General features: G+C 46.9%; 2 protein-coding genes across 2 annotated transcripts in view; one reads left to right on the top strand and one right to left on the bottom strand.

Moving 5' to 3' along the window:
• The window catches only part of mtmr9 (myotubularin related protein 9), a gene marked incomplete at both ends in the record, with an annotated part of 6,807 nt that extends 4,290 nt beyond the window's left edge, over window positions 1-2,517 (bottom strand). Inside the window, 4 exons of the mRNA XM_084454042.1 lie at window positions 495-668; window positions 1,593-1,718; window positions 1,973-2,081; window positions 2,336-2,517. Coding sequence (XP_084310168.1) covers window positions 495-668; window positions 1,593-1,718; window positions 1,973-2,081; window positions 2,336-2,517 — 591 coding nt within the window. The remainder of the gene's footprint in view (window positions 1-494; window positions 669-1,592; window positions 1,719-1,972; window positions 2,082-2,335) is intronic.
• A 3,072-nt stretch (window positions 2,518-5,589) lies between these two features.
• On the top strand, window positions 5,590-11,299 carry LOC311322030 (uncharacterized protein; the record flags this gene model as incomplete). Its single annotated transcript, XM_084454041.1, has 8 exons — window positions 5,590-5,605; window positions 7,325-7,614; window positions 7,975-8,819; window positions 9,164-9,323; window positions 9,822-10,000; window positions 10,122-10,208; window positions 10,636-10,719; window positions 10,908-11,299. The coding sequence occupies exons 2-8, from the start codon at window positions 7,352-7,354 to the stop codon at window positions 11,297-11,299; spliced, it is 2,010 nt and encodes a 669-aa protein (XP_084310167.1). The 5' UTR covers window positions 5,590-5,605; window positions 7,325-7,351.
• Between the last annotated feature and the right edge of the window lie 6,092 nt (window positions 11,300-17,391).

Below are 17,391 nucleotides of genomic sequence, written 5' to 3'. Positions count from 1 at the left end.
TCTAAAAATTGAGAAGAGAGAATACAGTAAGAGAAAGAAGGAAAGTGTGCATTCATACTCAACCATCTCACACACTAACACAGTTGTACTAATCAGATCCAATCCAATTGTATTTGTAATCTATTTTAACAAGCGATGCCACAGAAGGCTACAAAAGTCCACAGACACCCGAGACACAGCCTTAATCCTCAGAGATATAGTATATACTATTAAAACCTATAGATACAGTATATACTATTAAAACCTAGAGATACAGTATATACTATTAAAACCTATAGATACAGTATATACTATTAAAACCTAGAGATACAGTATATACTATTAAGACGAAGAGACTATTAAGGTACGCTCTAGCGGCCTACATCAGAATAAGTTTATACATGCACAACAATAACAGTGGAGATGCAGATGCACTGGATACATTTTTTATTTTTTTTATTTTATTTTTTTAAAGCAGTCTGTGAACTCCATTTCCCACGATGCCGTGCGCTCACCATGCCGTTCTTCTTGTGGTAGTAGCTGAGGACGGGGAAGCGGCCGCCGTGGCGGAAGGTGGCCACCTTCTTCAGGGTGTCGTCGTCGATGTCTCTGGGCACGGCCACCAGGGGAGGGTAGGAGGAGCACACGCTGAAGTCCCTGTTGACCTCACTCAGCCTCCACTCATCAGTCTGAGAGGGGAGGGGAGGGGAGAGAGAGAGGACGAGAGAAGAGAGAGGGGGAGGGCAAAGACGAGTAGAGAGAGAGAGGACGAGAAGAGAGAGGGGGAGGGCAAAGACGAGTAGAGAGAGAGTAAAAGAGAGAGAGAGGGGGAGGGAAAAGACGAGTAGAGAGAGAGTAAAAGAGAGAGAGAGGGGGAGGGAAAAGACGAGTAGAGAGAGAGAGGACGAGAGAAGAGAGAGGGGGAGGGAAAAGATGAGTAAAGAGAGAGTAAAAGAGAGAGAGAGAGGGGGAGGGCAAAGACGAGTAGAGAGAGAGTAAAAGAGAGAGAGAGGGGGAGGGAAAAGACGAGTAGAGAGAGAGAGGACGAGAGAAGAGAGAGGGGGAGGGAAAAGATGAGTAAAGAGAGAGTAAAAGAGAGAGAGAGAGGGGGAGGGAAAAGACGAGTAGAGAGAGAGTAAAAGAGAGAGAGAGGGGGGAGGGCAGAGACAAGTAGAGAGCAAAATAGAGAGAGGAGAGGGAGGTGTAGAGAGAGAGACAGGATTACTTATACTTATACATCTGTGCCCTGCCGAAGGCCTGTGTAGGTCGTAACATGTGGGTTTTTTAATGTTTTAATGATGAACTAGCCAAGCAATGAAGACTTTTTAACTTTGCAGAAGAGCTGCCTTAGTTTTTCTCTTTTCAAGATTACCTATACAGTACATTGATCATTAGATTTTTCTGGAATGAACTTCCTTTCTCATTCTCCGAAGGAAAGAATGTCCCCGTTCTGGTCCTGCTGTGTATTAGCCGAGTTCACTGATCATTTGATCGCTCGACCTGTCTGGAATGTGACTCTCCTTCCTCTTTAATTTGCGGAATGAGGGTGAAAAACCAAGAGGCTACACCTTCGCTGTCACGCGTAAGTCGGGACGATGTGTAAACATTCATACCATGGACTCCAGGTCTTTGAAGGTGTCTTCGGGCAGGAAGGAGTTCCAGCCGTCCTCTATGACCTCGAACATGGGCCGGTAGAAGAACGGGTACATCAGCGAGACGGAGTCCAGCGTGGACAGAGCCTGGGGGGGCGGGAGAGGATATGAGTCATCGTTTTTTACTGGGGGAAGAATAACAATGTATAGGCCGGCAAAACAAACAGAGATTCACGAAATGGAGGACAGGACATCCCTCATCGCCACTTGCTGAGTATGCATTTTAACTGGACACGGGAAGTTGCTGACTGACGGGACACTGTCGTGTGGACGCCAGCAAAAGCAGAGAGATGGACAGAACGTGTATTGAGAACCACACAGCTGAAGCCGAGTTCTCTTACCTCAATGGAGCTGGCGATGTTGAGACACTCCTCCATGCCTGGGATGTCCAGTTGGATCACCCTCAGGTCTTTGCACTTCACTATGATAGCTCCCAGAGACCCCACAAACCTGCAGGACGACGGTTTATTATCATCAACATTCCTAATTTGTCATTAGTGGCCCTGCTTGCACTGTCACAAAACATCTGATAGGGCTACAGTCAAAGTATGGAATTGATACATCGGGTATCTAGTATTTAGCGTAAGAAGAAAGTAGGTAGCCCAACTCTACTAAGACGCTACTTAGCTTGAAGGCTAAGACCTTAAGGCTTTCCTAAGGCTACACCACTGGCAGCATGTTTGGGCTATCTCTCCACGACACACCTCTTTTCTATGGAGTCAATGTTGGAGTGCAGCAGCCACAGCTCCTCCGTGTTGTCCTGTCTGGAGGACAGGATGAGGTGGTGTCCCGTCAGACACAGGGTCCCCTCCACGGTGGGCATGAAGGGACGGCGGAGGACCACCCCGTCCACCCGAGGGGTCTTTATCAGCTCGGCAAACTCCATTCCCGAGAACAGGTGCAGGGTATCTAGCTGGATAAGAGAATCGTGACAGGACGCAGGCTTGAGGGACGTTCTGTGTGTCGCAAATGAAGTGTCTGGGTCAAGCACACTGTGAGATTGCACTTTGTTAATGACAATGCTTGAAGTAAATTCGTTGTTTTGATGTCATTTTGTGAAGCACTGTCAGCTCGTCTACCAGGTGATGATCATATATGTTATAGCCTCTCTATTTACAGGAACACGTCATACGGATTCAAGGACCTTTTATGTCACGTCCAACCATGTACAACAGCTAGCTACAGTTAGCTAGTTTGCAACACTGCTGTTCTATTGGAATGACTAAAAGCTTATCTTACTAGCTGGACAAATATTGCAGCTATTGACAGTGCTATGCTAGCGATGCTCACGGAAGTAGCTTTGAATGCCGGAATTTATATATTTTTGAGATGCAATATGTGAAGGCAATCATATACATCAATGCAGTTATATTATACTCTACCGGTAATTAAGAGCGCAATATGATTGACCAAAATAAAATGATGATATGATAGTAGCTACCTCTCAGTCGTTTGTTTGACAGGTCGAGCGAGAGCAAGGTCCGTCTACAAAAACATGCCGAAAGGAACAAGTGAAATTAGGAAATAGTGTTCCGCCCAACTTGGTGCGTAAACTGTGCAAATAACACACCACCCTTATAGCTAGATCATTCAAGGTGACTGAAATTAGTCATCCATAATATATTTACCCGTATATTTGACTAAATATATCATGACCGCATTCAGAAGCATTCATAATTATTCTGATGTGATAAAGAGAGAGTAGCCTACATAGGACATCATCACCTTGTATTTTATCCTATTGTTGCTGCAAGGCTGAGGAGACGGAACCCAATAATTTAATGGATGTAATAAATAAAGCATCTTGAATCTAGTTTGACATTCAAACGAGCAGTCACAATTAAAAGACCCACACCAATAACAACGTGATACTGTATGTGGAGTATCCTTAGGCTACTTGAATATAGCCTATTTTGAACATTATCAAAAGTACGTGTTATTTTGTGCAGGATCAGCCTTGTGTTGTTGAGTTTACATGCATGTGATTTAGGACTTTGAAAGAGCATTTAGAAATTCAATCATCACTAGAACAACACTGTCTACTATTGGAGCTTTCGAGGAAGTGTTAGAAAAAGCACAGGCAATAATCACAGTTCACCAGTAGGAGGCGGTCGCGTGTCTTCATTTCTTGTACTTTCTCCTCCATGTTCTCCTGCTTAAAACGTTAAAACTAGGCAAAATACACACAACGTAACTTACCATTAAAGACTGCAAGCTGTGAATCAATGTCTTCTTAAATCAATGTGGTCATAAATATTCATTTTTCTTTATGGAGCACGGTTCTGTGAGAATGGTTGTCTCTTTGTCCACTATATTAAATTAATAAAAAGAGATCTGTCCGACTTGTAAAAAAAAAAAGTGTCATTTGAAAAACCACAAAAAAGACTGGGTCTCGCTGTATTACTCAGGCTGAACTACAGCGTCTATTCACAGGCGCGATCCCACTACTGAGCGGCACGGGGGCTTTGACCTGCTCCGTTTCCGACCTGGACCGGTGCACCCCTCCTTAGACGACCTGGTGGTCCCGGGCTCCCCCAGGAGCACCATACCGATACCGAACTTAGTGCGGACACCCGATCGGCATAGTCCGCTGCAGGCCAGAACTCCTGAGCTCAAACGATCCGCCAGCCTCAGCCTCCCAGTAGCTTGGATTACAGGCGCACGCCACTGCGCCCGGCGAGGACTGAGAGGATTTTTAGTGCTTTTAAAGCTACCAGGCGATTGCGCAATCGACTTCTGAGTGCGCTCTACTCTGCTCTCTTGTGGCGGTGTGTGGAATTACACTGCCATTTTAGATTTAGGATTTTGGTCTTAGATTTTGGTTCATCCAGAACTAGAAATGGTCACAAATAGTCATCATTATCTAAGATCAGCTACCGGTCCAAGCCCCAGGCCCAGACCAGCTACCTGCCCCAACCCAGACCAGCTCCCAGACCCAGACTGGTTACCAGGATGCCAGGGTGTGGATTTTTCCCATTGATTAATAAACCCACCCAATTAGTTCAGCTCAGTCTTTATTCTCTTCAATAACAATATCAGACATTTGTCATTGAATTAATATTTTTTTTCAAAAAGGAGGTATTCTATCTATCAATTATGTACATTGTGACAATATAATCAACCTTATTTCTTCATGTTTATATTCATTTCATGCAATAAGATTTTAAGCCACTTGGGTGTTCTGGATCTGTGTGCCGATTATCTCGCGAGATGCTTTTGCCGCGTGTGAATGACGACACCCGAAAATGGCGGACCAAGGAGAGCTCTTATGAAATAAGGTACCTTTTCTGTTACGATTTTTAAACTATACGGCCAAAATGTCTGTATTTTGTTGATTCATTGTATTTTATTGACGACGGAGTCCACTGACTTGTATGCGACCGCATGTCCAAATTTTAACCCATAGATAGGGAGCGGCGTGCCCCTCATCAACCTTTCGAAATAAGAGCACATTGTTATGCACGTTCTTACAGACGAATTAAGGTAACCTAGCTGGATACGAATAGCCTATAGCTGGGAAACATTTCCCCAAGTGTTTATTTTTCAGCTTCCTTCTAAACTAAGTATATTTGAAACGAGTGCTCCTTTATTTAGCCTACTGCTAATCTTTGTGTTTTGCGAAAGGACTGCAGACACAAACGTTGATTTGTTTCAGTCGTTTGAAGGAACTTTTATTTACTGTCAACATTAGTTCGAATCTCATAGCCTACTGGGCTCAAAGAGAGAAACGCTGGTTTCTTACTTTCTTACTCCCAACAGGCCGCCGTTTGAAATGGGCAGAGATGGTGGTTAGCAAGCCAAATACATAGGGGCAATTATATAATGTAACGTTTAGTATTTATCAATTATAGAGAGCAAATTTAATCTGTCTTTATGTGTTTTATAGATGCTTCTAAAGTCTTCCCCCGTATCAATCACAAAAGGCTGACCCAACGAGGGGTGCGTGGGTACATAATCAGAATCCTGTTTTACTGGTACGCCCACGCATGTTGTATATGCAGGCTGTAGTCTTCCCCGTTTGGGGTCAGTAATGGAGTAAGACAAGGTATAACTGTGTCCCCAGTGCTGTTTAATATATATGTTGATGATCTGTCAAGACATCTGACAGCCTGTAGTACTGGATGCATGATTGGTGACCTGCTAGTGAACCATCTTATGTATGCAGATGACCTTGTGATATTTAGTCCAAGCAGTGTTGGTGTGTATTGGTATCTATCTGTGCTGTGTATGGTGTGCAGCATGACATTGTATACAATGCTAGTAATAGAGCTGTATTAAAATGTAGAACCAAAGAGGATAAATATCAGTAGTTCCCCGATTTCAAGTTATCAGACAATAATCTTGAGTTCTGTAACAAGGTTAAATATCTTGGTCATTTTATTACTGATCAGTTGACAGGTGATGTAGACATATACAGGCAATGCCCAGGATGTATGCCCAAGCCAACACTCTTGCGCGAAGGTTTGGCATGTGTTCAGTTGGAGTGAAGGTTTGGCATGTGTTCAGTTGGAGTGAAGGTTCGGCATGTGTTCAGTTGGAGTGAAGGTTTGGCATGTGTTCAGTTGGAGTGAAGGTTTGGCATGTGTTCAGTTGGAGTGAAGGTTTGGCATGTGTTCAGTTGGAGTGAAGGTTTGGCGTGTGTTCAGTTGGAGTGAAGGTTTGGCATGTGTTCAGTTGGAGTGAAGGGTTGGCATGTGTTCAGTTGGAGTGAAGGGTTGGCATGTGTTCAGTTGGAGTGAAGGGTTGGCATGTGTTCAGTTGGAGTGAAGGTTTGGCATGTGTTCAGTTGGAGTGAAGGGTTGGCATGTGTTCAGTTGGAGTGAAGGTGTCTCTGTTAAGAGCATTATGTACTCCACTCTGTACTGCCCCCCTGTGGTCATGCTATAAAAAGACTAGTATCCAGAGGCTTCAAGTAGCTTATAATGATGCAGTGACACTCCTTAAATGACCCAGGTGGTGTAGTGCGAGTGAAATGTCACTGCTGGAGTCCTTTCATGCACTCTTAAAGAATTTGATGTATAAATGTATAAAACGTCTGGATGAGTCAGATAATCACATACAGTAGCTCTGTCTAACCTGCGATGAGCTGTTCCTGATACACACCCAGGCTTAGGGAACACTGGTTGAAGAGCCTGAATGTATTAGTGTCATTAACTGTCTTGTGTCTTTCTATGTACTTTTATGGACCTGATACCAATAAAGCTTTTGTTACATTATCCTAACAGTAGGGCTGCGTTCTGAATCGCGTACTTCCATACCATATAGTATGCCAAAAATTGGTGTAGTATGTCCCAATACAGTATGGCAAAAATACCAGGATGTCGTAATACATCCGGTCGTATTTTGCAATATTCTGACCAGAAATTATGTCACATGTGCGAGTCGCGCCAGAGGCGCTGATGATGAATCCCAGCTGTGGACGAACGTCGCCTTATGGACTGTGACGGATTTGGTCATATTTCAAGGCGCATTGTTATGACAAGGTAGTATGTCTCAATTGGATGCATACTGCGTGCAAAGTACGTACTTTCTTGGGACAGCAAAAGACGTACGCGATTCAGAAGCCAGCCTAGGATTCTGTCTAATCCTAATCTGCAATGCACTATGGGTAGGCCACGTGTGTCCATTGTGTCCCACTGTCTCTCCAGTCTGTTGTGCTCAACCGTGTATCTTGTGGACTCTGTCTTCCTCAGTTGACCCTCGGTGACCTGGAAGCACTCATGTCTCAGCGAGCTCACGGCGAGCTCCTCTTGGAGCGGCTGCGTCAGCAGAGAGAGGCCGACTTCCTGTGTGACATCACAATCACCGTGGGCGGCGTGCCGTTTCGAGCGCACAGGAACGTCCTGGCGGCGTTCAGCCAGTTCTTCTCTTGCTTGTCTGAAGGCACTCACCAGGACACGACCCTTGACCCCGACTTGGTCAGCCAACACGCTCTAGAGAAGCTGCTAGAGTTCGCCTACACAGGGGAGATGAGCATCGATAGGTAAGACAAAGGCCGCGATACAGCAGCACAGACTCTGAAATCAACACCCGCCAAGCGGTTATTTGACATTCCAGAAGCCACCTGACACTTTGTGGGTGACTTTTTTTTGCAACAAAATATCTGCATTTAGCGGGTAGAAACTGTCATCGACTAGACATGTGGCTGGTGGGCTAAAAAGTAAATTTCGGACCCTCAACACCACCTAACTTCTCCACGACTGATTCGACCTGAGGATAAACATTTTTTTTGTCTGTACGTTAATTAATCAGATACCAGATTGATATCAGTGTCCATGATGCAGTGTTCTGTCTAATCTTGTTGTCCTTTTTGACGGTGCTTTTGTCGTTTCCACGTCAACAGTGAAACATCGGAGGTCGTGCGTAAGGCGGCCGTGTTTCTCGGAATGGTGGCGGTGGAGCGGTACATGGACCCAACTCTTCATTCGTCTAGGCCAGAGGCTTCCGACCAATCAGAAGCGGCGACGGAGCCCGAGCCCGAGCCCGCCGTCCCCTCCCCCCCGGCCTCACCCGGCCCCCCCTCCCCTCCCGGCCTCGCGGACTCCCCGCCCTCCGGCCCCTCCCCGGGGGCGGACGAGGACGGGGAGGCGGAGGGCGAGGGGGAAGCGGCGCGGGACAACGAGGACGACCCGGAGTACGTCCCGACCGATCCGGCCGCGCCGTCGGCTCCTCGGAGGGGCGGCGGCGGCGGAAAGAGGGGTCGGAAACCCAAGACCCCGCCCGGCGACCCGACTGCGACCCCGCCCGGCCAGACCCAGAGAGGGAGGGGCCGGCGCAGGGGGCGAGGGAGAGGACGGGTGGAGGTCAAAAGAGAGGAGCTGTCGTTTGTGGATTTCGACCTCCAGGCCATAAAGATGGGGCGGAGCATCTCAGAACGGAGCCCCTCCCCCTCTGGCTCTCCCGCCAAGCGAACGAGAGGAAGCAGGGGGGGAGGGAGGGGGAGGGGCAAGCTGAAGGAGAACCGCCTGAGCGACGGAGAGTGGGAGGAGGGGGAGGAAGACCGAGGGAAAAGGAGGCGGGTCAAAGAGCGGCCAGCGTGCTCCGAGTGCAAGAAGGTGTTCTCCGAGTACAGCAGCCTCCGCCGACACATGCGCATTCACAGAGGGCTGAAGCCGTTCCAGTGCCCCATCTGCCCCAAACAGTTCAGACAGGGGAACCAACTGAAGACCCACCTGTGTATACACACAGGTGAGACCGTGCATTACACTAAGCATTACATTACAGTACCGTCGTTTAGCAGACGCTTTTATCCAAAGCGACTTACAATAATTGCATTTAACGTAGGAAAAGCCAATGTACTACTACTCGCCAGAACTCACAAGTGCATCTTCTTTCTAAAACAAGTGACTAAGAGCATAATCTAGTGCTGAAGGCAAAGTGCAAGCATAGCAATCTAAAATACAATAGGTGATTAAGAGGGAGCATCCCTATTGTTGGCCGCAAAAAAAGAAAGATAGGAACATACTCACACCTCTCCCTCTCCCTCCCTCTCTCTCTCTCTCTCTCTCTCTCTCTCTCTCTCTCTGTTGTAGGAGAGAAGCGCTTTGCCTGCAGCCAGTGTGATAAGAGCTTTGTGCAGAAGTGTCAGCTGGTGTCCCACTGTAGAATGTACCACGGGGAGGAGAAGCCGTACCGATGTGAGGACTGCGGCCTCCAGTTCGCCACCTCCTCAAACTTCAAGATACACTGCAGGTTTGGCTGTGTGTGTGTGTGTGTGTGTGTGTGTGTGTGTGTGCGTGTGCGTGTGTGTGAGAGAGAGAAAGGTTTGAGAAAGTGTATGACGTGTGTGTGTGTGTGTGTGTGTGTGCGTGAGCGCACGTGTGAGAGTGAGTGAGAGAGGAATAGAGGTGTGAGAAAGTGTATGGTGTGTGTGTGTGTGTGTGTGTGTGTGTGTGTGTGTGTGTGTGTGTGTGATGTGTGTGTGTGTGTGTGTGTGAGTAAGAGAGGAATAGAGGTGTGAGAAAGTGTATGATGTGTGTGTGTGTGTGTGTGTGTGTGTGTGTGTGCGTGTGCGTGTGCGTGTGCGTGTGTGTGTGTGAGAGAGGAATAGAGGTGTGAGAAAGTGTATGAGGTGTGTGTGTGTGTGTGTGTGTGTGTGTGTATGTATGATGTGTGTGTGTGTGAGAGAGAGGAATAGAGGTGTCAGAAAGTGTATGACGTGTGTGTGTGTGTGTGTGTGTCATCCTGCAGGCTACACAGCGGAGAGAGGCCCTACGTGTGTGAAGACTGTGGGAAAGCGTTCGCCCACACCAGCACCCTCATCTACCACCGCAGACGGCACACGGGGGAGAAGCCGTACCAGTGTGACACATGCGGCATGTCCTTCTCCGTCTCCTCCTCCCTCATCGCCCATTCACGAAAACACACCGGTGAGACCAACACAACACGCCTTTCGGTGCATCGCAACACCTATTGTAACAGTGTGTGTAGGTGTGTTGATTTGTTAATCTTGACTGTGTGTGTGTGTGCTCGTGTGTGTGTGTGTTTCAGGCGAGACTCCACACGCATGTTCGCACTGCGACAAACGTTTCTCTTCGGTATCAGAACGGAACAAGCATTTACGTTCCCACAGTAAAGGTGAGTCCGCTTCACAAACAAAGATAGGACTGCATGTTGCTATATGATAACAACTATTGTCATTAAAATCTTGTCAATGGAGCGACTGTTTTTCCAGAAGGTTCCCAGTCCAGCAGTGAGGAGACAGAGAGTAGAGACATGTGGGACCGCTTGATGAGGACAGACATGGACATAAATAGGACAGGTGGAGGAAGGAAGGAGCGTTGTAAAGGTAGCCTCCTAAAAAGCTAGTGTAAACAAGAAGCTAACACGGTTAAGAGAATAGAAACATCGGATAGAGATGATCAGAACAAGATGGACCCATGGAGGCAAGGCCACCTTAGCTGAAGATTATGCGCTACCTGCAGTAAACGATTGCTTTTAGTATGTGTGTGTTTGTGTGTGTGTGTTTGTTCTTGTTGTGTGTAACGGTGCGTTTTCTCCGCAGAAGGTATCGTGCCGTGTGAGTTCTGTGGAAACAGCTTCATAAGCGTCAGGAACATGCTGAGACATCAGCAGAGGGTGCATGCCGGTAAGCTGTGTGTGTGTGTGTGTGTGTGTGTGTGTGTGTGTGTGTGTGTGTGTGTGTGTGTGTGTGTATATATATATATATATATATATATATATATATATATATATATATGTATATCTCAATCAAGTTGTCCGTGACTTCAATGATGTGTTTTCACAAACCGTCGTGTGTGTGTGTTCGGTCTGCAGGTCACCACGCAGAGCCGGTACCGGACGGGTCCAGCCACCTCAAAATCCCCATTGATCACCAGGGGCTCATTTCACGGCTGGGCCCCTCCGCCTCGGGTACACGCCTGGCCCCCACCCCCCCTGGTCCTGACTCAGACACCCCCGAATCCGGCCCCAGTAGATGTGACGCAAGCACCACTTGCCTCAACCTCTCCAACGTCAACCTGGTCATCCCTAAACCTGACCCCGACGCCGGCGAGGCCGACCCGCCCGCCCCGAACCCGGACCTGGACGCCGAGACCATCGCCCGGGCCGGGATCAACCCGGACACCCTGCGCGCGCTGGTGGAGCAGCTGCGGTCGTCCTCCTCGGGTGACACCGTGGAACAGATCATCATCATCCAGACCCAGTGACCCCCCTGTTAACCATGAACTCTGACCTCAGGAGGAGGGGGGGGGGCGGGAGGGGGTCATGAGCTCCTGATCCCCTCCCCCTCCTGTACCCCTCCCAAATCATTCACATTATCAGATATTGAGCAGTGGGTCTGCAGTGACCAGTGTATGGGGGCAGTCTAACGTGTCACTCGTCACTATTGGGTTCGTCCTCAGACCTTCGCTGTGTGTAGGAAGACTGAAGCCACATAACGGGAGACCGCACTGGACCGATAATAATGTTTTTTTTTTGCCGTATTGTTTTAGTTTCATCGATTGCTGTAGGCTACTGCGAGGAAATAGTCTGATGTTCTTTACAGACTGCATTCCTAGCTCATCTGATCCACCTGTACGCCTGAGGCCAATATCACCACCCAGACTCAGCTGTGGACCGGTGAACGGGAATGTGATTCGAGTCCCTAAGAGAAAGCAAATGAGTTGACGAGTGTTATGGTTGAATGGATGTGTTAAATACTTGCTAGTTGCTAAATGTTTTGTTATTAGGCTGTTATAAATGTTCCTAAGTTGGCTCCCTGGCTTTGACCAAAATTACATGGAAATGACTAACTAAATACATGTCTACTATTAAATACATGTATTTATTAGTAGCAGACAGGCAGGCACACATTGGTGCATACAAATTCAGAATGGGGGAAAATGAAGTGTTACTCACCCCCCAACCCATTAAGGTCGCTGACCCCGTTTTAGGCCTTGTTTGATTAAAGTGTGTTTAATTCCTCTGTAGCCCTTTTGTGTGTGCTTGTGACGAACGACCATTTGAAAAGTGTTTTCTACTGAAATAATGTGTTTTACTTCGGTTGAATTCTCTATTCGAAACCAAACCATGCTTGTGACTTGGCTGAAACTGGGGAAAATGGAGGTTGGACTTCATCAGTGCGTTCACGAGCGGCGGCGCACCGATTCTTGCTATAACAACCCAAATCTTGGCTGCAGTCTTCATGGCCTAGTGACGGTTCAGCTACAGTTTTGCAAAAAAAAATAGATAACTTTTTAGTGTTTTTTTTAATTGTCCCAGACCCATAGAGAGATCTGCAGCATGCGGTAACGTAGTTAGCGTAGCGTACGTAGTGTATCAGTGAATGAACTCTCATGGGTCTGGCGTTGAGACGACTTTCCGACTGACACAGTGTCAGTAGAGGTGTTATGCCATGTTGATGAGGTCAGTTGGAAAGAAACTGTTTTGGCGCCTAGAGGTTCTGGTTCTGATGGACCGCAGCCTCCTGCTGGAGGGGAGTGGTTTGAGTTTGTGATGAGGGTGGGAGGGGTGGACCACAACGAATGAAACGCTGCCGTCTGCTCTTGTCCTGGGCACTGGCAGCAGCGTACCAGATGGTGATGGAGGAGGTGGGGATGGACTCCATGATGGCGGTGTAGAAGTGTACCATCATTGGCTTTGGCAGGTTGAACTTCTTTGGCTTCTACATCCTCTGCTGTGCCTTATTGGCGAGGGACCTGATGTTTAGCTCCTGTTTGAGGACACGGGAGGTGATGGTGTCCAGGAAGCGGATGGACTCGACTGGGGAGTCACCCAGGGTGATGAGGGTGGGGGTGGGGTCTTTCTGAAGTCCACAACCATCTCCACTGTCTTTAGAGCACTGAGCTCCAGGTTGTTTTGGACAGGACAGGACCAGGACAACAGATGGTCAATCTCCCACCTGTAGGGGGACTCATAATAACATTATGTTTCATAACATATGCATACTAAAGTTTTTATTAAATAAAATAGATTATCTGAATGTTGATGACTTTGTCTAAGCCTACTGTAAAGCAGCTACAGTACAGACACTGAGCATCAGGGGGCGATAGAGGCATTGTTAAACCATACAATATCCAATAAAGGGCCAGTGCAAAGCAAAATTTGTTTGCAGGGTAGTCAATTAGGCATCTATATATCTATCTATCTATCTTATCTAATTTGTGTGGCTGTGTTCAACAATGTTTTGGGGATTCGCACATTCAAGGTGTGTGGTTTTCCCTTGGAACAGTGGATGATATCACGCCTCCCATCCCTGTGAGGGCTAAGCCCAACTAAGTTCCATCAAGCCTCTCATCCACTCTTCCAGGGGAAAACCCACACACCTTGAATGAGAGAATCTCCAAAACATTTGGAGGAAAAGTTGGAGATGAGGACACATCTGATTCAGAGAGGCGGAGCAGATGGCCCAGCACAGCTGAGGCTGCAGTCGGCACGTTTGTTTCATCAGTCGGCATGTCTGCCTCGGACGGCTGAGGTGATGTATTAGAAGTCAGCCCAGTGTGCTTCAGTTGCAAGGCTGTCTGTGCGATAGATGGAGCCCTCACTGTCTTGCCAGCCCACATCACAGAGGCTGGGGAGCCTGTGTCGGGCACTATGAAGATGCCAGTGCTCAATTGAATGCGAGGACCCTGCAGCGCTGCTTTGCAAACCAAATAGCTGTCCTTCGTCTGAGGAAAAGCTGCATTGCTGTTACTTTTTCCCCTCGTTCGCAAAGGATGATGGTGTGCAGAAAAAGAGCTTTCAGAGCATATTTTCACAAAAGAAATAGAGTATGTTTTATTCAACAGGACGCCATGTCAGTAAGGAGATGATCTGTTGCTCCCTCAATAATAAATGTTTAGCGAAAACAGGAATAGACTTTGGGTGAAAGCGTTTTTGCATTTCTTTGTGAATACAGGGTGGCCTACCTAAATATTTTTAGGATGAATTGGACTAAATGACATTACAGTCATTTAGCTGACGCTTTTATCCAAAGCGACTTACAATAATTGCATTTAACATAGGAAAAGTCAATGACAGAAAAGTGCCAGGTTGTGCTTCGCTGTGGGCCACATTCTTTGACAAATAACTTTATTAAAGTTGCAGTACCAGATTGTGATTTCCTGCTAGATTTGTATATATATATATATATATATATATTTTTTTTTTTTTTTTAAGATTTTGAAAAATGCAACTAATAAAATCCCTGCCCCTCTCTTTAGGCCTTCCTCCAAATCCACTCCTCCAAACTGGGGGAAAACAAATGACATTCAGGTGGAAAGGTTGACAGGCAGGTAAGCCATCCAATCATTTCAAGTTGGCAACTCAAAATGATTGGACACTTATTACAGTCCTGCAACTTCCATAGATTATACATTTATTTAGTGTCAGAGCTCTTTATGGATTGCTGTCGGGATGAGTATTGCAAAAAATATAACAAAACTTGCTTATGAACCAAACCACATACTGCACCTTTAGTCTCCCTATCTTCCCAATAAGGTAGACCTGTTAAAATCTAAATATATAAATTACATCGGTCTTCTGTCAATATCTGATATTCTAGTAGCCTAGAAATGGAATTCATGAACTCAGAATTTCAAACACTTTTCAATCATCATGGTTTGTGTTTTGTGTGAGTACTTTCCGGATGCCTATATATCCTTACTTTCCGGATGCCTATATATCCTTACTTTCCAGATGTAATATATATCCTTACTTTCCAGATGCACTATATATCCTTACTTTCCGGATGCCTATATATCCTTACTTTCCAGATGTAATATATATCCTTACTTTCCAGATGCACTATATATCCTTACTTTCCAGATGTACTATATATCCTTACTTTCCAGATGTACTATATATCCTTACTTTCCGGATGTACTATATATCCTTACTTTCCAGATGTACTATATATCCTTACTTTCCGGATGTACTATATATCCTTTTGCATTATTTAGCGCACACTACATACTGTACGTGCTGTGATGAACCTCGCGCGCTCAAGAGCTATGATAGCCTAGGCTGCTCTATTTGCCTTCATCAAAGTTTCATGTGGTTTGTTGGGTGGGGAGAAGGTGGGGGCTGCTAATGTTTAGCATCATGCTATAGCCTAGGCCTATACTGTAGGAGGAGGATTTGGCGCAAATTCCATCAACTGATGTAGATCTTCCAAAAAGCACCTTACTGACCTGAAAAGGGTTCCGCCTGTGAACACCTCAGGGTTCTATGTGGAACCTTTTAACAAAAGGCTACAAATGGTTCACTTCAGTGGCTTGGCTAAGTGTGTCGGGGTGAGGCTAAGTGTCCACCCGTAGTGACTTTTGTGATGCTGCATGCGGCCCCACTGTGGACTGGCCGCACACCCACGGCGGTCCATGGATCTGAGCCTCGTTTAATGGGGCTTACTCGCTGCAGTGGCTCCGCACGGTGACTTAACGCTCCTCATCAAACAAACCTGTGAAATGCCCTCTCTACTCTGAAATAGGACTTCCAGCTGACACCAACTGGGCTCTCTGTATGATAAAAAAGCTCCGCTTACAGGAAATACACAGCCCAGTCTAGGCTAAAGTGTGTGGGACTACATTCAGGTTATGATTTATAGCCTAAATTCAATCATTCACACTGGGCACAATAAGAACATTGAGCAATTTGTGGCCATTATACTGTAGGCTATTAGGCTCAGGTTTGATTCTAACCTTCTTATGGTGGGGAGGTTGAGGGTTGAGAGATTCCAAACAAGACACCAACACAAGGGCAGAGGTGACTAGGACACAAGGGAACAGGAACCGGGGCTGGAACTGGGACTAGGGCAGGTACTGGGACCAGAGTGAGGACCGGGACAGGAACTAAGGCGGGGAAAGGAACATCTACCGGCTAAGAACATTTATAAAGCAATAAATTACATAAAATTACATTTTCAGAGTAAGAGAGGCTAAAAACATCATAGGAGAGACATGGCAAACACTGGTGTATGTTTGTGTGTGTGTGAGTGTGCCTGGGTCCAGGTAGAGGCAGGGGTTGGGGTAGGGAGGGGGTTGGAAGGATACGGACCCGGGTTAGGGTGAGGGGAGGGGGATCTGAGCCCAGGACTGGTGTATGTCTGTGTGTGTGTGAGTGTGCCTGGGTCCAGGTAGAGGCAGGTGTCAGGGGTAGGGAGGGGGTTGGAAGGATACGGACCCGGGTTAGGGTGAGAGTATGGGGACTGGGCCCAGGCCCGGGCCTAAAGCCGGAAGTGGACTGGTGTATGTCTGTGTGTACGTGTGTGTGTGTGTTAACTAAATGCTACAACATCCATAGCAGACACAGGGGTATCTATCGGACTCAGGGAGGTCTGCTGGTGACAGTGGGGCATCCACTGGACCGGGTTAGAAGATAGCAGGGAGAGAGAGAGGCACTAGGGAGAGGGGAGGCAGAAATACAGACCCAGGTGGCAAAGCAAGCAGTGCAGGTTTATGAGCAACCGCTACTGCCCTCTGCTGATGTGCAACGGTATTTGCTACTCCTGATTGGTCAAAAGCCTCATACAGCGAATGGACACACACACGGACGGGCAGACACACACGTCACATAGAAGCGACTGCACTGCTTTAAAATGGCCGTTGAGACCAATAGTGAAACCCCTATCATTGTGTGGGGACCCCCCGCTGTGATAAATTAGAAATAGACGAGGTGCGCGTGGTCTAGCCTCTTTGATTGTAGCCTTCTCCCGCGAGCTGCAAAGTCAATTAACTAGGTCGCTCTATGGTACAGATTTATGAAATCACATCAGGCAGAGCTACATGCTGCAGTTTACGACCTGTTAACCCTGACAGATTGTTAGGGAATGAGATTGTGGTAGATACCGTTAATCCCGGTAATTCCTCCCCGGTGGTGGAGCAGGCGTTGAGGATTTAAATTGCGACGTCCTTTAGGAGCTAGGGAGAAGAGAAAGCAGAATAAAAGTCTGTAGTTTCTGGTGGTTGCAGACAGACCCTTAATCGAGGTGTTGAACTATATGTTCTTTTGGGGCTCTTTCTGTCTGTAGGCTGTAGCAGCAATAGTCTATGTCGGCCTACAACAAATCTGAATGAGACCTTTGGGGCATAAACAAGCATATAAACCATCTAGTCTGGGCCTAGGATGCTAAAAACATATATATCGTGTTTCAAGTGCTCTCTTTCTCTTACACACACACAGACGCACACAGACACACACACACACACACATTCATTCAGTGAGATAAACTATGAGAGTTCGAGCGAGATTTTCCCCTGGTGAGAATTCAGCACCACTTCAGCACTGGACAGCTCCCCAAAAACCAGCCTTCAGCTCAAGA

The sequence above is a fragment of the Borostomias antarcticus genome (assembly GCF_949987555.1).
Source record: "Borostomias antarcticus genome assembly, chromosome: 19".
Lineage (NCBI taxonomy): Eukaryota > Metazoa > Chordata > Actinopteri > Stomiiformes > Stomiidae > Borostomias > Borostomias antarcticus.
Note: the sequence above shows the minus strand (reverse complement) of the source record. Positions and strands in the feature narration are given on the sequence as shown.